This window comes from Cladophialophora yegresii, assembly GCF_000585515.1.
Source record: "Cladophialophora yegresii CBS 114405 chromosome Unknown aczIN-supercont1.3, whole genome shotgun sequence".
In the NCBI taxonomy this organism is placed as follows: domain Eukaryota; kingdom Fungi; phylum Ascomycota; class Eurotiomycetes; order Chaetothyriales; family Herpotrichiellaceae; genus Cladophialophora; species Cladophialophora yegresii.
In genome coordinates, this window is record NW_006913047.1 from 1,273,950 (window position 1) to 1,290,625 (window position 16,676).

Genomic DNA, 16,676 nt, shown 5'->3' on the forward strand with positions numbered 1-16,676 from the left:
TGCAGTTTTTCATGTTCTGCCAGGAGGCGGGCGATTGTCTTTGCGTCCTCCTGATAGCCCTTTTTGTACTGAATCAATTCGTGTTCAAGCCGACTGATTTGCTGTTGATGTTCGGCGTTAATTCTCTGGAGGTCACGAATTACTCTTATACTCTCACTGTCCTGGTTTCCCCTCCTGGGCTGCCGCGATTCAGGTGTCGTCCAGTGGTCCGCGAGGATATCTAAAGGACTTTTGTGCCCATCCGGCTGCGAGGGCACAGCAGGGATCCAGCAAGTCGCTGCAACAGGCCAGCCTTCGGGCCTCTGCTCCAAGCCCTGGACAGTCCGTTTTGCTCTGTGGACATCACGGAGCAAAGCATCTTCGATGTTGAATTGTCGTGGCTGATCACGTCCAAAGTCGCGGGTTTGCGCGTGCCTGCCGACCATGTTAGGGGACGGAGCAAGAAGGGGAAAAGGCTCGCCCACTGTACGACAGCGTTCACAAGGTTGAGGATACTTGTTGCATATCTGACCTGGCTACGTTGAAGCACGATCCTGCGCCGCTGCAAGAATCTTTGAAGCCGCTTGCGGCGTTCATTTTCTGGGCTGGAGATAATCCTGAAGAGTTTGATCCCAATCACCTTTTCGTCGCGGCCCATGTCGTCGCGAAACCGGTCGAGAGCATATCGCAGGCCGCCCAGAATGACAAGGATGTCTCTCGTAATCCGGTGCAGAGGCCTCAAGATATGCTCTGAGAAGACGCACCAGGGACCTTCGAGAAGCGGACGCAACGTCGCATAGTAGTGCCCAAGCTGATTGAGGTCGCGACTGAATGTCTCATACTCACTGCCAGCCTCAGCGGACATGCCTTGCCATAGTTCGAATACCACCTGGCCTACGCTGTAGGCGTTGTTCGCGGCGTCTTGGGCCGCTCTGGCTATACTCACAGGGTCCATGCCATGGTTGCGGCAGCGGGGAGCTGATAATCAGTGCCACAACCCAAGGCCAGAGGTACGAGGTACGCGAGAGCTGTAGCCCAGAGCCATCTTTAAGGAGCTCCGTTCCTCTGTGCTGCGGGTCATTGTCTCACGACCTGCATGGCTATCTGACGACAGGATTGGTTCGACGCCAAAATCGCGAGGTGAGCAAGCGGTGGTGCCCTATCCCAGGAGGTATCAGTGGTCCGCAATCCAGGTGGCGGGCGATATACAGCAAAGTCGGGCGCAGGGGGACGTCCCGTCTTCTCGTATTCTCAGCCTAGCATCGCTGCTCGCTCGGGCGAAGCAGCCTATGCCGGCAAGCTACATGGATTTCTGCAGGTCGACGAATCTGCCTTTCCGAATTGCCTGTCTCGTGGACCGTACAGGGTTCACCCAGGCACCTGTGGTCATTGATTCAAGGCGCTAGATTCGTCCCTAGGAACGGATCCGCACGGCGCGTGCCGATAGATGTGAAGCAAGGTGCTCGTCAAGACGCGGCTGGAATAAGCGAGTGGGAGATCGTATCTATGTATCTGACCGTCCGGTGCGTGCTCTTATGCAATCCGGGCCTCGCAAGCCCGATCGGCGGCAAAATACGGCATCTAGATTCAGGAAGCGGCTCTAATCACATGCTCCGACCTCGTACTTGACTGCGTACAACTGTCACTCTGGTCTCCTTATGCTGCCTTCCGCAACACAGCCACGGAACGCTCCATCACGACACCTGGGCACCGACAAGCTTCGAGTCAATACCGCAGCCACCATTAGCGTTCACAGCGCCTATGGGTGTCTTTTCTAGTCAGTGGTACGCAGTGTACATCGGTGTATCCCTGGGGCGCTCTCGAAACGTACAAGGTCGCCTTGGGACTGGGGTCCCGCAAACAGCGATTGCAGTACCAGTGAACAGTCCTTAGGCTCCTATTGGCTCAATCCGAGGTTTTTCGCGCCAGAATTGCAGTCTGTACTTCGCACGGAGATCTTAGGCACCTTGAAAGAGACCGCGTCGGGGAAGGGGTGAATCCCTTCGGTTCGCCTTCCACGTACCCGACGCGGACCACGCGCTGGGAGTTGGGAAACTCGTTGGGTCTTGCTGATCGTGTACAGGCGCAGTTGTATGGGTATGTGTACTCCGTACATATCACTCGCACTTGCTCACGGGTGAGGTTCTATCACGGCACTTGTATGTATGGGTGCACTTCGTCCTCCGTGCCACTGATATGTCCAGGACTTCGTCTCCCGTTGTCTGGTTTGGCGGTCTTGAGCGCGATATAGCAGGTATATCAGCCTGGTTTGCAGGTGTGGAGTTTGACCCCGATCACTGCACAGCAATCAGTTCCATCTCCAACGTAACGCCCGCAGGCAACCTCTTCGCCTCGATGGCGCTCCTCGCCGGCTTTTGCGGGAAATACTGCGCATAAACATCGTTGAACTCCTTAAAGTCGTCCAAATCCGCGAAGAAAACCTGCATTTGCGTTTCCTTAGCTGCTCTTTGCACTACTTGCACTTCATCTTCAGCTCACCAGACCAACATAGACTTACCGTGACTTTCACCGCCTTCTCCAAACTCGATCCCGCTGCTTCCAAAACAATTGAAGCATTGCGACACAGGACATGAGCCTTTTCTGCGACGCTGCCTTCCGTCAATTTGAGCTTGCCGTCTTCGAAAGTCGCGGGCATTTGGCCGGACACGAAAATGAACCCGTTGGCTTTGACGGCTTGGGACTTTGGTCACAGTCATTTCTCGGCGCGATAGGTCATGCAATGAGGCCTGTGAGGACGTACATATGGTCCAATGGCTGAGTGGTCGTGGTGGTAGTCGTTAGATCAGTCATGGTCAGGTCAGCACTTATTTGAGTGGGCACGAACGCGGTATGCCTTTGTCTGTGAAGACGCTTCCTATGTTCGCCATTGCTGTTGAAGAACGCCTTGCCTTCAGATCTTACCGAGCTGGCCGAGATATGAAGGCTGTGTCTTGGTGGGCGATTGGAGATGGACGAAAGTATGCCGAAGGGTGCAACTACCTGAAGGCTAGACTGCAGAGCGCCGTGGTTGTGGCTCGTACATGATCTGTCCCGTAGATGATGAGATGGAGTTCAAATGGATCAGTCAACTACGAGTCAGTCACGAGATGGGGGCGAGTCGATCTTAGCAGAGATGAGTAAGCGGATCACGTGTGACCCGCTGGGGTTCGGCTCCCTGTTGCTACTGCGGCAACGAGCCCCTGTAATTTGGGGTGGGGGCGTGACGAACGACGTACACAGTGGCTTCTTAAACGCGTTGTCCACCTTCGACCACGTTTCTTCTCCCCAATCCGTCGGCCCCTCGCCCTCCATCATGTAGGCGAACCACTCCCAGCCTGGGGCAGTCTGCAAGAGGCTCTAACATGCCACTGCATCTTGTTTAAGTGGCTCGCTATCGCACTCGAGTTTTATGTCAAATGGGCAAGGTGAGGAGACAAGGCCAGCTGAAGCCAGCGCATCAACCACCAGCCCGTCATGCCATCTGCTACAGTAAGTCGTGAATGTCTCTTCTCCTGCGAATCCCTTGAGCTTTGGCACTGTCCAATGTTGGCTTCCTGATGATACTGCAATATGGACCACTGTCCGCTCCCTCCCGGGAAGGGACATATCAAAGTCCGGAACTTCACAGTCACGCCCTATACCGCGGATTCCAAAGGCTTTTTAGGCTATCCTGCGAGGCGAGGCTGGTCGTCCGACGACCTCAACTCCCGAGACTTTCAGCAGCTTCGGCCTGTGGCCGAAGTGCGCGACTTCTTCCAGGGATGGCTCTTCTTCGGCTGCGTGATCGAGTTTCTCGCCATTTGCGGCATATCTGCTCAACACGGCGACTTTCTGACTCCCGACGGTCAGTCTGTGACCACGAAGCGCCTCACGCAGATGCTCCAGGAATGGAAGCAGATTGCACGAAAGAGACAGGTCGTTGATAGCATGAGGATACCTACAACCATACAGGCCGCATTGATTCTCGGGACCGTGAGGGACTTTCTTGATGACTATTGCTTGCCCAGAGGTGGTGGACAAGGCTTGCAAGCTGATATGCGTGCCCGGCTCGTCGCGAAGTCCCCCTTGCCCCAAAGAGTATGGATGTCCATCATCGCCCTCGGACATGCACTCACATCGGCAATGATCAGTGGGTGTGATATCCGGCGCACTGGTAGTCGTTGGGGAGGGTCGATGGTGCTCGAACAGCGAATGTTGGCCAAAAGATGGTGTCCACAGGATGTCCACCGAATGCTTTCCGACTACGGTGGGACCGTCTACGAGCAGTATTACCTGGCCAAGATGACAAATGCCGAGATTACCGGCTCCCAAGACGATAGAGACAGGGCCATATCCCATGAAGAATGTACCGAGTTTGAATGCCGTGGACGCAACATCGACCAGAAAACGTACCGTCAGTTCCACGCACGCAGTTGTGATGGCGAGTGCGGTGGCTTTCGAAGTGCAGATCTCGAAAAGTTGACGACGATCATCAAGGCTGGCGACATCCCCGTGTTCAAATGGAACCTTGAAACCAAGAAGCTCGAACTGGAGGCTGCCAAAGTCAACGGAAAGAAAGTCGGAGAGCCCCCCTTCATGGCCATCTCCCATATGTGAGTTATCACCTCCGAAGTGGGCATAGTTGCTCTGACGGTCTTCCCAGATGGAGTGACGGCCTTGGGAACCAGGATGACAATGCAATCTATGTATGTCAGCTAGAGGCGTTGCAACACTCGGTCGAGACGGCCGGCCAAAACCACAAGATGCCGGTGAGAAATCCGTCACACTTCTGGATCGACACCCTCTGCGTTCCAGTCCAGAAGGAGAATAAAGACCTGCGCAAGAAGTGCATCCGGGACATGTGGAGAATCTACGAGAGCTCTTGCTCTGTGCTTGTTCTTTGTTCCTTGCGCAAGACTGCGGCGACCGCGAAAGGGCCCGAACGACGAATAGCGGAGCACCTCAACAACTGGGACCGCCGACTGTGGACGTACCAGGAATGCATCATGGCTCGTAAACGTCTGATTCAATACGCGGACAAAACAGTCGATCACGTTAGCATCGAGGCTGACTTCTACCGGGATAAGCTGTGGGCCCCTTGGTCCGTGGCAGATCCTCTCGCACCCTTGGCATCAAAGATAGCAGCCCGATCCACGTCCAAGAAGAGCGACGAGATGCTTTGTCTGGCCACTATCATGCGCCTTGACATAGAGCCGTTTCTGAACGCAGAGACGCTCTTGAAGAAGGAGAAGGGCCTCGGCGAGAAAGAGGAGGTCAGTGACGTCGAACTTGCAGACAGACGAACGGAGATATTCTGGCAAACCATCCGTGAATGCCAGTGGGGAGTGCTTTTCAATTCTCATCGGCGGTTAACCATCGAAGGACTCCGGTGGGCTCCAGCCACGTTCCTGGGATGCCCGTCGGGTGGCTTTGTGAAGCAAGTGGACCAAGGATATTGCAGACTCGATGACGAAGGTCGCGGTCTGTCATTTACTGCTCCCGCAATTGTCATTGAAACCCCGTCGACATGGAGCGCAACATCATCCGCCCTGATCATCGAAGTGTCGGATCCCGCGGTCGGAAGGGTCTGCGTCGAGGTCACACTAAGAGACCTGAGCTTCCCCTCACAGACCTTTACTTGGAGCCCTGCCACCAAATATGCCATCCTGCTGGAGAAACCGCTTTCACTTCACGTCGCAAGTACGGCCGGTGGTCCAATGGCCAAACTCCCCCGGACGCGACCGGAACTGGAGACCTGGCTTGAAGAGACCTTCCAGCCTGGGAGGGTGAACAAGTTGGCCATAGATGCCATCGTCACAACGGTGAGAAACCCCACTATTGGCGGTGGCTCTCAGATCCGCCACGAGTGTATTGCGGTCGCCAAAATCGTCGATTCCCCTGTCCTCGATAAACTCGAGGAAGAAAAATACACGATCTGGGACGAACCGTCCAGGCACCTTTTAGCCTCGGCTCTTCAGATGGAACGGATTCTGTGAGTCTCCTCTATCCTGAGGCTCCGGTTCATGTACTGACATTTGAGATTAGTAGTAGTCCTGATAATAATACTGCAGACGACGAGGACGAGGACGACTCTAGCGGCGGCAGCGACAGCGACGACGAGGATGATAATGACGACGACGGCGGCGACGATGATGGTATTGATAATGACGATGATAACGATCAGTGGGAAGATGATGACAGTGATGACATTAATAACTCCGATAGTAACGACGACGACGACGACGACGACGATGGTGCCTCCCACGAGGAGACTAATTATTACGACGACCTCGAATCGAACGCAAATTCAGCAGACGAGAACGAAAGCCTATATCTGCAACTCGACAATGATGCCCTGGATTCTGGATCGGAATCTGCAGATGAACATCCCTATCGGGTCTTTGGCGAGGAGCAATCGCATCCGATCCCGCCTGCTCGAATCGAAGGGACGCGAAGCCCTGACGATACTCGGTGGTTTCTCTTGTAGAGTTGACTTGCCCTATATGTCAGGTGTTAATGAACCTTCGTCATTATTCAGATTATGCTTCTTCGAAATGGACATGAAGGGTTGCGACTTCTCATGGGATGGATATCTTTGTTCGGATAGCCACGAAGCTTACTGTACGTTACAGTAATTACCTTGTATCAATCCTCCATGAGGCATGCAAGCCTCAAATCATTTCAGCGGTGTGTCATGGAATCCCGTTGAGTCCTTCCCTACCCCTGTCCTCCGTGTCGGTGTCGGGCGTATCTCCAAAGCAATGAACGAAGCAACGAATATGGACCAGATGTGAGGCGTACACAGTAGTAATGGGAGTCGGAGGGTGTCACGACTAAACACACTCCCACCAGGACTTCTGTAATTCGTGACTTGCGGAATCAGGTAAAGAACAGGGAAGAAAAACTCTGGACTGCGGGGCGGGGAGGCTTGTCCGACTCCGAACAGCTTTGCCAGCCTCGCCGCTGTCGGAGCAAGCTGTCAGCCAATCACAGGGACAGTAAGCTTTGCTGGGAGAGTGCGAGAGTGAGCAGTCAGAAAATTTCCCCAGATTTCACAAGACTCTCTTTTGACTAGAATATCTCACCACGCTCCTCTCTTCTCCCCTGACTGCAAACATACGAATAGACAAGATGGCCTCCAAGACTTTCGCGAGAACCCTGCGCACCGCGTCCAAGCAGAAAATCGGCGCTCCTTCGGTGCAGAAGCGCTCCATTGCGTCGGCCCTTGCGACCAGACCTGTGACTGCCGCAGTGCAGAGACCGGCCTTCACAGCTCCGTCACAGCAGCAGACACGCGGACTCAAGACAATCGACTTCGCCGGCACAAAGGAGACCGTCTTTGGTGTGTATATCCATGTTTTGTCGATCTTTCCAGATTGTTAACACTCTACCACAGAACGAGAAGACTGGCCACGGGAGAAGCTTCTTGTATGCGCAATCTTGCCCTGAGACTGAACTCAGCTCCCTAACCACCCTATAGGACTACTTCAAGAACGACACACTCGCCCTCATTGGCTACGGCTCCCAAGGTCATGGTCAAGGCCTCAACCTCCGAGACAATGGCCTGAATGTCATCATCGGTGTGCGCAAGGACGGTGCTTCGTGGAAAGAAGCCGAGCAAGATGGCTGGATCCCGGGCAAGAACCTGTTCGAAGTGGATGAGGCTATCTCCAAGGGTACAATCATCATGAATTTGCTGAGCGATGCTGCTCAGAGCGAGACATGGCCCGCGATTAAGCCTCAATTGACCAAGGGCAAGGTAAGACAACCTCGAAGAACTCTTGAAGTTGTTACTAAGATATATGTTCTCCAATAGACCCTCTACTTCTCGCACGGTTTCTCCCCGGTCTTCAAGGACCTCACCAAGGTCGACGTCCCCGAGGACATCGATGTCATTCTTGTCGCGCCCAAGGGCTCTGGCCGCACCGTCCGAAGTCTGTTCCGCGAAGGCCGCGGCATCAACTCGTCCGTCGCTGTCTACCAGGATGTGACTGGCAAAGCTGAAGAGAAGGCCGTTGCCCTCGGTGTCGCAATCGGAAGCGGCTACCTCTACAAGACGACATTCGAGAAGGAGGTCTACTCCGACCTGTACGGTGAACGTGGCTGTCTCATGGGTGGTATCCACGGCATGTTCCTCGCCCAATACGAGGTCCTCCGCGAACGTGGCCACTCCCCGTCCGAAGCATTCAACGAGACCGTCGAGGAAGCCACTCAGTCGCTGTACCCACTCATCGGTGCCAACGGCATGGACTACATGTATGCCGCTTGCTCGACCACTGCCCGTCGCGGTGCCATCGACTGGTCCAAGAAGTTCAAGGACACATTGAAGCCCGTGTTCAACGAGCTGTACGACAGCGTGAAGGATGGCAGGGAAACCAAACGTAGCTTGGAATACAACGGTGCTCCAGATTACCGCGAGAAATTCGAGAAGGAGATGGAGGAAATCCGGGGCCTCGAGATCTGGCGTGCCGGAAAGGCTGTTCGGTAAGACACAAGCCGCTGCTCCTGCCTGCTTTTTGGGACTGCTTGCTAACCTTTGCCTAGCTCCCTCCGACCTGAGAACCAGTAGAAAGATTATCGTCCAGCTTGTGACTCTATCTTGGCAAGGCGTTCTCTGACCAAAAGTTGAGTGTGTATCAAGGCGGCGAGGTCACTTCTTGGTAGATAGGACATTTTGCAATAACACTGCCCCGTCGATATTTCGACACCTCAGATGTTGCCGATCTCGGTTGACCATGAGATGATTCGGATATCCCCACGCTTACCTAATGCTTGCGTGTGTTGGTGGTGTCGCAACGGAGTACTGTGGATACATTGTTCCACAATATTCGTCCCGATAGTCCATGAGTGTTTCTCGTACCGAAGCCATGTATTTCCTCCCTCCGCCGTGCCCTACCTAGTATCGTTGTAGCCCCTTCCGGCTCCATCTTCCCCGGCTTCTCAAACCACTGTCTAAAGACACAGCTCGCGACAAATCCTGCAGACCAGAACGGCGAATCATCCTGACCCAGCACATCAATGACTCCACCTTAGGTACCTAGAGACATCAAGGAGATAGATACTACCTGCCTGGTCCCCTACCCACAATTCGATCCGACAACATTTCCCCGAAATGGCCGACCCATCAACCTGCCCCCCTCTCACACCCTCATCCATCCATTCCGCATACCACAAGATAAAGCGGTACATCCACCGAACGCCGCTCCAAACGAGCACATCCCTCGACGCCATCGCCTCGTCGCCCGACCCGACCGTCTACCTGTCTGATTCGCCGCCTTCGTTTTTTCGATCCGCCGACGGACGTGGACCTGGTGCCGGTTCTGGCGCTGGCACTGCTGTTGGTGTTGGTGGTGAGTCTGCTTCTGGTGCCAGTGGACGTGATGCCGATTCGGGTGTCGACTCTGGTTCTCGTTCCGGCAGCGTGGCCCCAAAGTTCCGATTATGGTTCAAGTGCGAGAATTTCCAGAAGATTGGGGCGTTCAAGGCACGGGGCGCGTTTCATGCGGTCACGAGGTTGGTTGAGGAGTTGGGTCTTGAGGAGGTGAGGCGGAGGGGTGTCGTCACGCATAGTAGTGGTGAGTTCTGAGTTTCGTTTTTCGTGCTTCGAAGGTCGTGTTTTGTCTGGATATCGGCAGAGTCTGAGGTCCGAGGTTGAGGTGAGGTTCAGGTATGTGGTGAACTCTGCGTCGTGAGCTGTGCGTCGTGAGCGGCAACCTTGTCCACAGGACGAGATGTGTGTGTTGCGAGTCACGGTGTCCGCGCAGCATGACATGTCCCTCAGTCTCCCAACCTGGAACTTGCTTGCCCTCAAGGTACTGAATCGATTGACTGCATCTCAACTATTACTTGCCCACCCATCGACTTACCCACCTACCTACTTCTTGGTTCCTTACTCGTTCACTTCTTGCTTCCTTACTCACCTACCTACCTACTTCTTGGTTCCTTACTCGCTCACTTCTTGCTTCCTCACTCACCTACTCACCCACTCCTGCGTCCTTACTCGATGCCGATCTCCCCACATACTGTATTTACTCACCCCCGTCTCAAGGAAACCACGCCCAGGCCCTCGCGCTCGCGGCCCACACGTTCTCCATCCCCAGCTACATCGTCATGCCGACGATCAGCACGGCCTCGAAAATCGCAGGCACAAGACTCTACACGCCCAACGTCATCTTCAGCGGGTCAACCTCGCAAGAACGCGAGGCCGTGGTCGCCGACGTTATCCGGGACAAAGGCGCCATTTTGGTGCCGCCGTACGACCACCCGGATATCATCCTGGGCCAGGGCACTGCGGGGTTGGAGATGGAGGAGCAGTTCCGAGAGGCCAGCGGGACAGGGACGGACGCGAACGCATCTGGGGCTGCGACCGCTCCCGCGCCCGCACTCGACGCCGTCATTGCACCCCTCGGCGGCGGCGGCCTCCTAGGCGGCACGGCCACTTATTTCTCCGACAAGCCCGGCACGCTGGTCTTCGGTGCGGAACCGTCGTTCCAGGGCGGGGACGACGGCCGCCGCGGTTTATTGACAGGCAAGCGCGTCGAGCACGTCAAGACGCTGACGATTGCGGATGGGTTGCGCACACCCGTCGGCATCACGAACTGGTCGATCATCAGCGACAAGCGCAAGGTCGAGGGCCTGTACGCCGTGACTGAGGACGAGATCAAGATGGCCATGCGGCTCGTGTACGAGAGGATGAAGGTCGTGGTGGAGCCGAGCGGCTGCGTGGGACTTGCCGTGGTGTTGTTCAACGCCGAGTTTCGGGAGATGGTGGTCCAAAAGCAGAAGCAGGGCAAGGAGGATGTGTGGGACGTCGGCATCGTGTTTAGCGGTGGGAATACCACGATGAAAGCGTTGAGTAAGTTGTTTGCCGACGACGACGTGCAGGGTGGGGAACCTGAAGTCGCGAAGGAGAGGGAGGAGGGCACAGTTGCCATGGATGGAACGAGGGATGTTGAGGATGTCGCTGGGTAGGAGGGCGTCTATGAGATCGCTCTAACGCCTGACATTGCAAAGATAGAAACATACAAAGCGTACTGGCAAAGCATAGGCGGGTCGAGGTCTTTAGCGACTTGGCTTCCGCGGCTGACCTCATATAGTACTTCCTTGTTCGCCTGGGCTTGTTATGTCCACGAGTAAATGAACTGGCTGGTCAGATGGCGGAACGCCCAACCGTCTCCGCTGTGGACTTCCCACCATATGGCTTCTCGGCGACTTCCTAGCCATAGTCTAGGCCATCACTCTTTATCACTGTTTCTCCGTGTCATGATCTGGTTTCTGCCTGTGAGGGCGGCCCCCTCATTCTTACGCCGTTCACCTGCTTGGCGTCCCCGTGACCATGACACACATCGGCGCCAAAGCAATACCAAGCCTCGAGCACGTAGTGTGCCGCGGCGCCGTCACCCTGGACACGGGGCCAGCCTGATTTTGGTCCCTGCCTCGGCATAGCAGGCGACCATGGTACTCTCGACTCTCCTGGGATATCACGGTTGCAGAACATGTTCGTCCGCCAACAAGGATCGGTCATCTTCCGAAGCGGAGCGAGGCGATCAACTGGTATAGCAGTAACTCGATGATGCTGAAGACGATGGCGTGCGGTCGTGATGTAACCACATTGGCATCAGCGTTTGTCGTCGGACCGTGGCCGAGAGCATCACAGAGGCTCGAGCCCTGGTATCGTTGCCACTTATATTGTGGCCGACATCAAAGCGGTATACCGGACATATTGTAGTTGTTGGCAACGAGGTTTCTGGACGTCTGTGCCACGAAGTCAAGGATGAGCTAATGAGTGACAAATGCACCTACCTCCGCGACGGCGGTCAGCTGCCAACACGACTGGGAAGCACACCCCAGATCAGGGGTTTTGCAGAGAACGGTCATGGCCCTACCGACTTTGAAGTTTCCCGCTCGTCCTGCGTACGAAGGAGTGAGTCGACTCGGCGTAACGGATGATTGGACATTTTTGGAGGTCTAATTAGAGCAAAAGGGTGGTGGGCAGGCAAGGAAGCATAGGGGCCAATTGCACCGTGTTTCGCCGTGCTGTATGAATTGTCAATCACGGAGCTCACCATGTAAATGACCACAACGTGAACAACAAAGCAGCGGGGAGTTTCCAAAGGGTCGTATGTTTGGGAAGAGGCTGGCAGGGTAAGGAGACGCCTTGAGCTATTCTATGCAGGCTAAATAGGCGCTAATGGACCTCCACTCGTTAACGCCCGCATTGGCGTCGGATTGGCCAGCCACCACTCAGAACTCCAAAACGCCGAAGCACTGACACCACTAATGTTATTCTAGCTGTCATCGAGGCAAGGGCTTCACTGTGCGTCCGGTAGCCTGATCCATTGGCATGCAGAGGTGGCGCGTTGAGGAGGCCAGTTTCTCTGTCTCGGGCTTCCTCGCACCCCGACCACCTGTCAGTGGTTTAAGGTGTCGTTGCCGATTGATCTCCCAGCAAAGTCGCGGTTGATACTGCGATCAAATAGACAGGCAGGATTGACTGCGCCGTCCTGAACTCGGCAATCCTGCGCACCGTTGATCCTGCAGCAGACACTCCGGTTGGGTGACGATTGGAAGATGCTTTTCGGTACGAACTGCTTCTCAAGTTCACGCTGTGACGCCTTTTCTTTTCCAAACGTGACATGCCATGCCTGGGCGCCGTATACGTGGTCGAAAGCAGCGATGAACTGCCTGTTTGGCGCGGGGACAGAGCGAAGGGGTCATTCTTCTGCATGACACCAGGCAATATAAATTCAGGCATACAGGTGAACGTGCGAAACGAGCGTGAGTGTGATCAAAGTCGACCGGACGGACGACGGTGAGTTCGGGTGGCTCACTGAAACCGCCCACACCAGTCACATATGCGCATCGGGGCAGTACCGGTGGTTGATCTCCTTCATCTCAAGGGAGACTTGCTGCGCTCGAACGGTTCGCTCGTGCGACTGACCATTGGAGAGATCACCAGAGACATCAATGGTCATGTTGTCGCTTGAGACGGTGGCAGGGTGGCGTGCCTCAGAGCCGAAAATCAGTGACAGCCTCCGCAGGCTAGCTAGCTTCAGTCGAGACACATCAGTGTTGGGCACTGGCCGTCAACATGGGAATAGCTGAACGCGGCATGAAACGTTACAGCCATCCAGCCAGAACACACTACGCTTCGATCTGCAACATGTCGTTCGCGAGCCCTCGGAGAATGGACTTCCTACTTCCAAGTTTCGAGCTATGCCCCCAGACCTCTTGACGCTCAAGTAATGCTACAGTCTGATCGAGCACATTCGGCCGGCCGGCCGGCCGGACAGCGGAGTGACCGCGTCCCGATATGCTCACGCAGACTCCCGCCATTGGGGACCCTCTGGAGGTACCGTTTAGCGACGGTGTTGTCTCCTTAAGCAAGCTGGTCAATCCGCGGTGGTGGGCTATGGCTTGAGTGAAGGCAGCCACCAGCACGTAGCCAACAAGGCGGCAACATAAGAAAACACCACTCTTGCGTGGAAAAACGGGGTACGACCTCGGTGGCATGCCATCGTGGCCAGGCCCAGGATCTGTGCGCTGTGGTAGTTAAGCGACTTCCCGGTGTCCTCTGAGCGTCTTCGCGTCCCAATTGTCTTATGAGATGTGCTGTGTTTTCGGCCTCCGTCCTTGCCGGTTGCGCAAGTAGAGTACAGCCAATTCATGAAGTCGTCTGCTCCCCAGATGTGCGCGAGATTGATACAATCGTGTGCGGTGCACCAGACGGTCGATTCCCGTCCTGGTATGATTCTGGAGAAGGCCACGATAGGCACAGACATTGCTTCCGGGACGCGTAAACAGGCTGGTGCGTCCATCCTCGAAGGAGGACCGGAGTGATAATTAAGGTCGTTGAGAGGCGATGAGCTGCCCTCTTCGGAATGACCACAGCACCCTGACCAGCGCGAGGACGACCAGGAACCGGTGTCCTTCGTCGAGACTCCCCGTGTCATCACAGGAGAAAGAGACGGACATGTCGTCCTGTCGGGGGATAACCACAGCCAACGTGCGGTGCTCCCCAAAAGAGCACGCTGTGCATCTTGTACTTAATTACCTATGTTGAAACCACCGGGTTGAGCTCACATGTGCTCTGTACTCTATACTCTGCACGTCTCCATGATCACTCTGGGCTACATAGTTGAACACCACACTCGAGACACTCCCATCATGCACCACCCAAAAAGAAATTAAAAACAAAAAAAGAACAACATCTGAGAGGAGTGGGGTTCGAACCCACGCTTCCAACGGAAAGCAGAGAATAGGTCTTTAGTCTGGTGTGAGGTGTAGGACTTAAATCTGCCGCCTTAAACCACTCGGCCATCCTCCCTTGATGATTCAGTTCATGTGTGTGTCCCGAAAATCTGTGTGATTTTGGAGCACAAAATTGTAGACAATCTGTTGTATTGTGTTCATATACCATCGCATTTTTGGGCGGCTGCGGGGTGAGCCCCGGGGCGGAGGATGGGGCACCTCCCACTGAACCGCTCAAGGGTCACGGTAGTGCACTCCGTCCTATGTATGTAAATGGTGGGCTAGCGAAGTTTCGAGGTTCATACTCCCTCGACTCCGTACCTCGTCTCCATACGCAGCTGTGCCACACCACGAGAGCCAATAAGTACCTACATAGTGCTGGTGCGTTATAATTACTGTCCTTCGCGTGACGAGACGATCTGGTCATCCCATTGAGAAGGGTTTGCGGCTTCTAGAAAGTCCGCGGCGTGTTCTTCTTTTCTTCAGAGGATAGCATCACTCAACATAAATGCTTCGCTACGCTTCGCAGGACATACCATTCCGCTGAGTCCACGTCGCTTCCAGATCATTTCGAAACCGCTCAAGCTGGGAAAACCTCATCAGATTCCACCTCCGGCGCATGTCGTCGCGAACAAGCTGGATATCCTCCGGCGTGGCCACGAAGAAACCGAGCGTATAAACCGGCCAATTACCGATATAGCACCTCGCCCAATCGACGTCGTGCTCGTGGTTCTGTAGGATAATCATTGCTTTTTCGATCTGCCAGCAACCCGGAGGTACTGGCCCTGGAGGGCCGATGCCGATCCCCTCGGCATGCCCTCCACCTTCACACAGTTGCAGTTGCTGCACCAGCAACGACGCAACCAGGACGTACAAGGCTGTGGCGTCCCTGTAGATCTCGTAGTTACTGTCTGAAGGAGATTGTGGAGGCCCAAGGATTGTCCTTTCCCACTCCTCCAGCTCGGTCCTCAGCTCGTCCAGCGTCTCCGCGTCAAGTTGTCCAAATGGACTCTCCCACAGCCGCTTGATTGAGAGGACGAGCTTGAAGAGGTCCAACGGCACGCCCAGCACGGGACTGTTGGTCGAGATGGACGTGCTGGGGATCCGGAACAACATCGACTGGGCGAGCAAGTTCTCGGCGCGCAGCCAGAAGGCCGCGTCGAACGTGTACGCCACACGCTCCAAGCGGCCACCACACCAGGACCCCATCGTGACGAGGAAGACTTGGTATAACACACTTTCCACCGCCAGACGGTCGAAAGGCCGGGAGATGCTGGTGCTCAGGGGCCGCTCCATGAGGCGGAGCTTCAGTATGCGGATCGCGGCGTTGACGTGGCGCGGGATGTCGTTGTAGGTGCCTCTTCCCATGCACTGCGGAGTCAGCCAGGTTCGAGCGTCAGCATCTCCCTGTATCAGGTGGACGTACCCCGTGCAGATAGAGCAGGATGATCGACATCAACAGCCCGTTGTGGTTCTCCAGCTGCGACGACGCCCTCGCAAGCACCTCAGAGAGTCCTCTGATGGCCGCGGAATAGTACGTAAGCGAGAGTTCCTGCATTTGTGGAGAAGCGTCCACGAAATGCAGATGAGAGGCCGCGCACGCCAACACCGACGACCGTAGGCACTTGTGCTGGAGCATGAGTTCCTGGATCTCATTGATCCAGCCGTGGTAGTACTCCGGATGGCAGCTGGGTAGGAGTAGCAGGGCGTAATACCGGTCCACGAAGTGGCGGGCGAGCACGGACTCGAGATCATGGCACAAGAGCTGGTGGGCTGCTGCTTCCGAGGACCGCGAGACCGTTGCGTCGGTCACGGAGTTGTCGCTGTATTGGTCCTTCCTAGAAATGGAAAGTTGCTGTGTGTCGTTCGACTCGGCAGTAGCAGTCGAAGGTGCCGGCGAGGTCGACTTTCGACGCGCCGGGTGCGATGAATAGCGTCGATCGATCAGGTCGTCGGTTGTCGGCCATTGGCATGTATATCCAGAGTACCGGCACCGATGACAAGCGGGACGTTCTTCATCGCATTTCTTTCTCCTGTTCTTACCTGTGGCAGCGTCGTGTGAGCGCACAAGGCTATGAATGGTCGGTGTGCGTCGAGGAAGAAAAGACACTTACATGTGAGGCAGCCGGTCTTTGTGCGCAATCGTGGACGTTGAGCCGGCCCACTCATTTCGGCCTGATATGGCATGTTGAATGGTAAAGCCTCGGTGCTGCCCTAGCAAGATGATCCAATCGTACAGGGCAGTGTCGTCCCAGTAAGGTGATCGGCTGGTAGTCTCCCGGGGTCGTCCCAAACAGTGAGTCGAATCGGACACCCACAGACGCCCGCTTTCAAAGCACATGCAACTGCTGAGATGGATTTGTAGTCCTGGAAGTCACAAGAGGCAGCACTCGTCGGAGGAAAGAATGGGTCCGCGGATATCAATTGCGGGGGGCCACAGGGGCCTCGACTCGTGCGCCACCATCTCC

At 55.3% G+C, this 16,676-nt stretch overlaps 5 protein-coding genes across 5 annotated transcripts; 3 read left to right on the forward strand and 2 right to left on the reverse strand.

The window, feature by feature from the left end:
• Window positions 1–2,273: 2,273 nt before the first annotated feature.
• A1O7_04170 (uncharacterized protein) lies at window positions 2,274–2,635 on the reverse strand (the record flags this gene model as incomplete). The annotated part of the gene is made up of 2 exons (XM_007758185.1): window positions 2,274–2,420; window positions 2,498–2,635. 2 exons carry the CDS (start codon window positions 2,633–2,635, stop codon window positions 2,274–2,276), a joined length of 285 nt encoding a protein of 94 aa, XP_007756375.1.
• A 914-nt stretch (window positions 2,636–3,549) lies between these two features.
• On the forward strand, window positions 3,550–6,445 carry A1O7_04171 (uncharacterized protein; the record flags this gene model as incomplete). Its single annotated transcript, XM_007758186.1, has 3 exons — window positions 3,550–4,571; window positions 4,622–5,950; window positions 6,004–6,445. The coding sequence occupies 3 exons, from the start codon at window positions 3,550–3,552 to the stop codon at window positions 6,443–6,445; spliced, it is 2,793 nt and encodes a 930-aa protein (XP_007756376.1).
• Window positions 6,446–7,089: 644 nt separating this feature from the next.
• On the forward strand, window positions 7,090–8,527 carry A1O7_04172 (ketol-acid reductoisomerase, mitochondrial; the record flags this gene model as incomplete). Its single annotated transcript, XM_007758187.1, has 5 exons — window positions 7,090–7,300; window positions 7,355–7,386; window positions 7,439–7,717; window positions 7,775–8,442; window positions 8,503–8,527. The coding sequence occupies 5 exons, from the start codon at window positions 7,090–7,092 to the stop codon at window positions 8,525–8,527; spliced, it is 1,215 nt and encodes a 404-aa protein (XP_007756377.1).
• Window positions 8,528–9,070: 543 nt separating this feature from the next.
• A1O7_04173 (threonine dehydratase) lies at window positions 9,071–10,929 on the forward strand (the record flags this gene model as incomplete). Its single annotated transcript, XM_007758188.1, has 3 exons — window positions 9,071–9,237; window positions 9,379–9,533; window positions 10,007–10,929. 3 exons carry the CDS (start codon window positions 9,071–9,073, stop codon window positions 10,927–10,929), a joined length of 1,245 nt encoding a protein of 414 aa, XP_007756378.1.
• A 3,795-nt stretch (window positions 10,930–14,724) lies between these two features.
• Window positions 14,725–16,395, reverse strand: A1O7_04175 (uncharacterized protein; the record flags this gene model as incomplete). Its single annotated transcript, XM_007758189.1, has 3 exons — window positions 14,725–15,579; window positions 15,635–16,251; window positions 16,323–16,395. 3 exons carry the CDS (start codon window positions 16,393–16,395, stop codon window positions 14,725–14,727), a joined length of 1,545 nt encoding a protein of 514 aa, XP_007756379.1.
• Between the last annotated feature and the right edge of the window lie 281 nt (window positions 16,396–16,676).